The 8,353-nt window shown below is 50.7% G+C and overlaps 1 protein-coding gene across 1 annotated transcript in view; it reads left to right on the top strand.

Moving 5' to 3' along the window:
* The window catches only part of TJP1 (tight junction protein 1), a 112,182-nt gene extending 107,260 nt beyond the window's left edge, over positions 1–4,922 (top strand). The window contains 3 exon segments of the mRNA XM_015569104.1: positions 675–892; positions 1,949–2,092; positions 3,415–4,922. Coding sequence (XP_015424590.1) covers positions 675–892; positions 1,949–2,092; positions 3,415–3,509 — 457 coding nt within the window. The 3' untranslated portion in view covers positions 3,510–4,922.
* The last annotated feature ends 3,431 nt before the right edge of the window (positions 4,923–8,353 follow it).

The following is an 8,353-nucleotide window of genomic DNA, read 5'->3' as shown; positions in this document are numbered from 1 at the left end:
GTCATGTGCCCTTGACCAGACTCGAACCTGGGACCCTTCCAGTCCACAGGCCGATGCTCTATCCACTGAGCCACATTGGCTTGGGCCTGAGTATTGTTGACCAAAACGTTGCCACGAATGCTATCATGCAAGAGGCACAGGAAATAATGAAGCTGATGGTCACACCGTGGCCAGTAGTCTTATCATAGGCCCCCTGTTATCTGAGACTGAGCCGAGTGCCCTTGCTGTGTGCCCACGTTCGCACAGTGGGGTGCGGGGAGCACAGATCCAGCCCATTCTCTCAACAGCTTCCCATGACCCCAGGAACATTGGCACCTGTGTTCCTCGGCCACTGTTTGCTCAGAGCGATGTTAAAACAAACAAAGGTGGCCCTGGCCGGTTTGCTCAGTGGATAGAGCATCAGCCCGTGGACTGAAGGGTCCCGGGTTCGATTCCAGTCAAGGGCATGTACCTCGGTTGCAGGCTCCATCCCCGGCCCGGGTCAGGGCTCGCATGGGATGAGCTGCCTTCAGAATGAAATTGACCTTTCCAGGGAGCAGCTGCTTCGTTAGCCTGAGTCACACCAAGCGCTGAAATCGGTAGCTGCTCCAGGAGAGAGCTTCCTGGTGGCGGGAGAAGGGAACAGGCTGAGGCCCGGGAGGCGGGAGTGGACTCACGCCCGTTCCTGCTCGCAGCCCGTCGGCGGTGGAGGAGGACAATGACGAGGACGGCCACACCGTGGTGGCCACGGCCCGGGGCGTGTTCAGCAGCAACGGCGGGGTGCTGAGCTCCATTGAGACGGGCGTCAGCATCATCATCCCCCAGGGCGCCATCCCGGAGGGCGTGGAGCAGGAGATCTACTTCAAGGTCTGCCGCGACAACAGCATCCTCCCGCCCCTCGACAAGGAGAAAGGTAACGGGCTTGCTCTGCTCGGTCTCCCGAACGCGGCTGCCGGGAGCTCGGGTGAGAGGGCTCTCGGACCCTCTCCCCACGCTGGCCTTGCCGAGCTGCTCCTCCATCAGAGGCCTCCTCGGAGGGCCCGGCTGGTGTCCCGGGCTGGCAGTGCTGTCCCGCAGCGAGGCCGAGGCGCTGGGCCTTCCACGCGGCCTGCTCACTTCCTGCGTGACAGTGGCAGGTGACAGGCCATTGGGTGCCCCTCCTGTCTGCCAGGTGGCCTTAGCCAGCTCTCCAAGTTTGTCTTCGAGTCGGTCCCCTTCCATCTCTAGAGACGGGGGAGGGAACTCCCACTCAGCCAGGTGTGCTGTGCCTGTCTCCTGCTTGGGGAGCATAAGCCCCCTGGGACAGGTCTGACTCCGCCCCGGCCCAGCACTAGCAGACACTCGGCAGGGAGGGGAGAACCCTGTCAGGCGTTACGGTCCATGTGTGGGGCTCCTTAAGGAATGGGGTGCTGCTGTTGTCCGTCTCCTGGATCTGTCAGGGGGACGTGGTGATCAGTATGATCAGTGCTACGGCTCCTTTCAGAGCCTTTGAGCAGTGCTTCCCTGCCGGGCACGCATCACTTCCCCTCACTTCCCAGCATCTGGCCAGAGTACTAACGCATGGTGGCCCTGCGTGAGCCCCTAAACCAAATCTGGCATTGGAAACGCAGGATGTAGGTAACGTGTAAGAAGTGCATGTGAACGTACCTTACCCTGAGGACCCTGCAGGGGCCAGCAGCTCGGGGGCTGTTTATCCCTGGAAATGCGGCTCCTTCAAGGTAAAATGTGCTGGAAGTGCCACACACGGGTTTCTAGGATTTAGTGTATGGATGACATGTCCACGTGATGTGGGGATACACTGGGTCAAAGTCGCTACTAGGACACGGAGAACTACCTGTGTGGCTCCCGTTAGTTTTTCTTAGTGCTGCTGTGGAGAGCTAACCCGTTAGCATATCATTAATACTATGAGCAGGCGAGGAGAACCGGGGTGCAGAGGAAGACAGCCCTCTAACTGCTCCCCCACCTCCAGGTGAGACGCTGCTGAGCCCGCTGGTGATGTGTGGGCCCCACGGCCTCAAGTTCCTGAAGCCCGTGGAGCTGCGCCTGCCACACTGTGCGTCCATGACTCCTGACGGTTGGTCTTTTGCTCTAAAATCATCCGACTCCTCGTCGGGTACGCTCCTTCTCTCTGTCCTCGGGGCTTTGGGACTGTCGTTGATTAACCTGGGCTGAGGGCGCCGGCTGTTAGCAGCCCTTCGTGCTGCACGGACTGAATGAACGGGGAGGTAGAGAGGTGCCTGCCGTCTAACCATGGATTGGCCAAAGGGCGACTGTTCTTGGTGCCCAACCAAATGACGTCTCTGTCCGAATTCTGAAGATGGGAGCCCTGGCCGGGCCGCTCAGTGGTTGGAGCATCGTCCTGATAACACCAAAGTTGCAGGTTTGATCCCCGGTCAGGGCACATGCAAGCGTCAACCAGTGAAGCTTGACTAAGTGGAACAACAAATCAATGTTTCTCTCTCTCTCTCTCTCACTTTCTCCCTCTTCTGCATTCCTCTCTCTCTAAAAAATAAATACATAAATAAATAAGTAAATAATTTTTTAAGGTGCAATGGGAGAATTGATACTGTCCTACATATGCAGGCATTTTCACCTTCTTACTAAAATGATTTGACTTGTTTCATTTGATTTCTATTTTGGGTCACTGTTCTTTAGTTTTTCAATCCTGAACGCATGTGTAACAGGAACTTGAAAGACAGAGGACCTTCCACTGGGATCACACTTGGCTGTGGCTTTCAGTGTAAACATCTATGTCACTTCTGTGTACACACTACTTTTAAGTGGTTTTGTGTTAAGGTCCCAATTGCAAAGCTCCCATTGTATTTTCACGTTTCTCACTTCCTTGGGCGACTAGTCAGTTACCAGTTGGAACTTGTCGTATTTGGGGTTTAGGTCACCTTACTTGATCCTGATCTAGAAAAATAAGAATATATAGTCCTGCTGCTGAATTTTTGGTAAATCTCGTGAGCATTATGCAGTATTATATTAAAATAGTTTCATCACTAGCTTTACCCAGTGGCCAGGTAAGTTTCTATTGAATGAGTACAAAAAATGTTTTACATGAATGTTAAAGGCACCCGTTAAAATCAAATACCCATTGCATTTTGAAGTTACTTATTACATGTTCTTACAAGCTAATACCTTTTTAAAGTATGATGCTTTGTAAAACACTGTAATGTGAAGCAAGAATTCTTGTGATCCGTCCGCAATGTGTTAATTATGATAGTTTCAGGTTACAGTCTAGTGGGTCAGCATTTCTATGCCTTACCGTGTGATCACCCCACTGATTGAGTCATCGTCTAGTTTGGGTATAAAGGCAGCATGATCAGACAGAGAAGGAAATTGTATATAAGTATGTGTATGTCTGTTGGCCTGTGTTGGCAAAGCGTTATGGCTAGTGACTGCAGATGACATGAGCTTCTGTTACCCGCACAGGTGACCCTAAAACCTGGCAAAACAAGTGTCTTCCTGGAGATCCGAATTACCTGGTGGGAGCCAACTGCGTCTCTGTCCTGATCGACCACTTCTAATCCGGAAACGGGACCTTGCTAAAATAATGTGAACCTGGGCTAGACTTCCTCCATCTGAACGGAACCACTCTCTCAAGTATTACACTTCCCGTAGAGCCGATGCTGCCGTGGGCTAGTACTGAGTGCTTTGTTGGAACTGATGATTCGAGAGCGCCCTCCTGAGCCGTGGGCAGAAAACACTGCGAACTACAGGCTGTGCCCGAAGAACGTGGCCTCGGCGAGGGTTTCACAGACGTTGGCTTCGTAATGATTATCGTACTTCCTGTGGTGACTGCTTAACTCACACTGATTTCCGTTAAAATACCAGCCAGTGAAGGGGCGCATCTGAGTTCTGTTCTTTTCAAAGTACACGGTTTCCCACTTGCTGGTGGCCCTGGCCTGGCGCACACGTTATGTTATTATGCATGGGGTAACACGCACACAGCTACATGCACCGGGGCAGAACCAATGTGGTGGACTAAACAAACGGACAGCCAGCGGATCGATCGCGTTGGGCGGAGGGTCCAGCGGAGACGCTGACTGATTGGACACGAAAACATGCTTTTTGGGGAAGGGCACCAAAGCACATGACTGTCCTGGGGCCTCTGGATCGCGAAGTAACCACATCACCAGACACACTAACCTACAGGAATACCTTACCCTCCTGTTTTTAATTCTTAGGTTGTCTGTGTAGGACTAGGTTTTACGGCTTTTGTGCACATCCGGACACTGGATCATGAAGCAGGTTGAGCAGATTGTGGATTTGGTGGTTCCAGAAGGGTGTGATCACCCAGAAGGAAATAATGGTGTGATTTGGGGATTTTTTTTTTTGGCAGGGGGCAGTGGTGGCTTTGTTTCTTGTTTTTTTGTTTTTTCTTTTTGGCTATGCATTCGAAAATTTTGATGTTTCAAGGATGCTTGTACATAATGCGTGCATACCACTTTCGTTCTTGGTTTGTACATTAACTTTTATAAACTTCCTCTTTTTTTATACATAAACAAAACCAAGTTTCTTAAGGCTACCTTTGTATTCTCTCCTGTACCTCTTGAGCCTTGAACTTTGACCTCTGCAGCAATAAAGCAGCATTTTTATGACACACAGGTCATTTTTTTTAAAGAAAAAGAAATGCACAGCGTTGTTACATTTTTAAGTGCTGCATTTAAAAGATACAGTGACTCAGAAGTCTCTAGTTTGATTAAACTCTTGCAAAATACCCCTCCTGTAATTTGTGATACACTGCTGTGCCCTAAAGTGTATTTTTGTACTAATAGACGATTTATTACGGCACATCAGCACGACTTCTGTTTGGATAATACACCACTACATTCTGTTAACCATTAGGTGTGACTGGATTTCTTTTGCGGTTATTAAAGTCTCAAATTTCTAAATCTGCAGAATAAAACTTTTAAAATAAAGTGCTGGCTTGGACTGTTGGCCCTCTGTTTATGGTTTCGTGCCACTTCGGAAGCCTGTTTTGAAATCCTGCCCACGGGAGGCCTGGCGGGTGGGTGTGGAGCGTGGCCCGGGCCCAGAGGGTCCTGCAGGATGAGCAGCGCCAACACGGAGGCCTGGAGACGGAGCAAGAGGAGAAGCATGTGACCTGGAGAGCGTCCCACGCGTCTGTCCAGGTGCGTGCGTGTGTTGGTGTGTGTCTGTGTTCCCAGAGCCTCCTGCAGGCCCCGTACTGGGGATGGAGCCCATAGCCTGGGCATGTGCCCTGACCAGGAATCGAACCCTGGCGACCTGGTTCATGGGTTGACACTCAACGACTGAGTCACCCTGGCCAGGCATGTTATTTCTTTTTTAAAGAAACTATTCAAGGACTTCCGGTTCAAGGTGACCCTCATCCTTCAAAACCAAATGATGAATTTTACTTCATTATTTTCTGTTCGGTTGATGGATGAGAATTATCAACTCCTGTGTGCTTTGACTCAAAATTTTGATTCGCTTTCCCTAAAGGCATAACGTTTTTTCCCCCCATGTATAATTATGTTTGAGTCAGTGTGTGTGAACGTGAATAATTGCTTAGTCTAATGAAATCGTGGCGATGTATGTTTCTTAGAACCCGATTTAATAGTAATGCCAGTTTAGTGGATTTAAGTGGAACTTACTTCTGAGCCTCATTGCCCTCCCGGAACAATTCTTATTTCTCAGGGGCTCCACACAGAATTCTCATCAGTAGCTCAGAAGTTTCAGGAACTTCAGTTTTCACATCGAGCTTAGGATATAGAATTCAAATGAATAGATAGTAGTCGACCACTACCTGCTAAGGACGCTTGTCCAGGTGTATTACAGCATCCTTATGAACCCAGGACTGCCACCCCGCATTCATAAAGTGCTTTTATCGTTGCAAAATACTTCTATATATTCACAATCTTATTTTTATGTTCATTGATAAGAGAACGTTGATCGGTTGTCTCCCATACGTGCCCCGACGGGGGATGGAACCTGCAACCCAGGTATGTGCCCAGACCAGGAATTGAACCCACAACCCTGGGCATGTGCCCTGAACGAATGGAACTGGTGACCTCCTGGTTGATGGGTCCATGCTCAGCCATTGAGCCACACCGACCGGGCCATAATTCTGTATTTTGAGGAGCAGCCACATTATTTTCCATCCGCCCCCTTTTCCACTCCCACCAGCAATGAACAGGAGTCCACTTTCTCTACGTCCATGCCATCACTTGTCATTCACAGGTGTGTGTTTTTTTAAATATCTTTTTATTGATTTCAGAGAGAGAGGGAGGGAGAGACACATCAATGATGAGCAAATCACGAATCGGCTGCCTCCTGCACTCCCCCCAACTGGAGATTGAGCCCACAGCCTGTGCATGTGCCCTGACCGGGAATCGAACCTGGGACCCTTCAATCTGCAGGCCAACGCTCTATCCACTGAACCAAACAGGCGAGGGCTCATAGGTTTTAATATAGTCATCTGAAGTGGATGTATTAGTAAAGAGGTATTTCATTGTATAATTTTCTTACCGTTTGGAACCGTATGTCGGGGTGTCATTGGGCGACATTGAGGACATTCTCATTGTGCAGCCATCCTCAGCACCCTCCTTCCACAGAACCCTCATCTTCCCCAGCTGAGGCTGCCCCCATCAGACAGTCACCCCCCACCTCCCTTCCTGTAGCCCCTGGCAACCACCCTTGTATTTTCCGTGTCTATGACGGGACTACTATAGGTACCGCACATAAGAGCACTCCTACAGGATCTGACCTTTCGTGACCGGCTTATCTCCCTCAGCACATGTCCACATTTCCTACCTTTTTACGTCACCACATTTTGCTTCTCCACGCATCCACGGATGGACACGTGACTTATTTCCACCGACTGGCTATTGTGTGCGTTATGCGGCTCTACCCATGGGAGTGCAAATATCTCCAGAGTCCCTGCTTTGTATAACTCAGAAGTGGAATTGCTGGATTCGCAAGGATCATAGGATAATTCTATGTGTCATTTTTTTTTTTGAAACACCATATTGTTTTCCACAGTGTCTACACGGGTGCCTGGGTGCCTTTTGTTGGAGGTGTGAATAAATGAATGAATAAGGTGACTACAGGGAGAAGGAAACTTCCTGGCAGTCAGGGGATCATGCTCTGGGCTTGTTCCAAGCCCTGCGAATTTCTAGAGAACGTCTCCAGGAAATGTGAATTTGTACGCCTGGCGCTCTAAAGGATGCCTGAAGGGGCTCCTTCTCCTGAGAGATAAGAACCGAGGAGGAAGGAGGAAGCAGCACTGGCCGCAGGCCAGCGTTTTGAGGTCAGCCACTTAATCTGCGGAATTCCCCACCCCCTGTGCGTCCCTGGACCATCCCATTAAATGGGAAAATGGATCCCATCTCCCGCTAAGGTGTTGGCTGATAAGGGCTGGAACTATTGCCCCTTCAAGGGCAATTTGCATTTTAATAGAGGCTCAGCAAGCCCCAAAGGAATCGATATCTCTAACGGTGAAATTTCAAGCATCCGGGAGGCCCTGCAGGGTTGCTTATCCAAGTGGGGGTCTCTCTCCGATCTCCCACAGGCTGTGGGGGCGTAACCCACCATTTCCCATGAGTACATACTGTGAACGGTGCCTTTTTATGCCTCCTCCCTTCAGACTTCTTAACACTCCTGGGTCTCTTAACATGTCAACACAGCCTTGTCCCACGCAGGGTGGTCTTTAAATCGTCACCCCACCCGGCCACAGGGCGAAATATGACCATCAAAACTTGACAGCTTTCTTGGTATTCCAAGCAAAGCGGTGATAATCAGGTATATGTACAACCTTAACCTGGCAAAAGGGAGTGGAGATGACTTAATAGGGTCTTTAATATATATATTGATTTCAGAGAGGAAGAGGGAGAGAGGAACATCAATGATGAGAGACAATCACGGATCAGCTGCCTCCTGCACGCCCCCTACTGAGGATCGAGCGGGCAACCTGGCCGTGTGCCCTGACCGGGGAATCCAACCTTGACCTCCTGGTTCACAGGTCGACACTCAACCACTGAGCCACACCGGCCGGGCTTAATAGGTCCTGAAATTCGTTTTGTGCGGTTTGTGTTGCACCCAAACTTTCCACTTGGATCCAAAGCCCTGCAGATGAAAGGTGGGTCGCAGACCTCCGTGGCGCACTGGGCATGATTTCCAGGCAGCTCCTTCAGGGCCGGGTCCTCAGGGGCGGGCCAGGGACCTTCTGCCACTGCGGCGAAGCGGCACCTGGGGCCTCGCGATGGCGCATTGGGAGGCTGCGTGCTGCCCGCCGCACCTGGGGCAGAGCGTTTGCAAATACTCATCGCACCTGCGCTCCCCACCGGCCCGGCGGTCTCTCCGTCTCCCCGGCCCTCACCCCCCAAGGCGCGCACCCAGGTTCTGCCCG

This window comes from Myotis davidii, unplaced genomic scaffold (assembly GCF_000327345.1).
Source record: "Myotis davidii unplaced genomic scaffold, ASM32734v1 scaffold164, whole genome shotgun sequence".
NCBI lineage: Eukaryota > Metazoa > Chordata > Mammalia > Chiroptera > Vespertilionidae > Myotis > Myotis davidii.
This window is presented reverse-complemented; position numbering and strand designations above follow the sequence as displayed.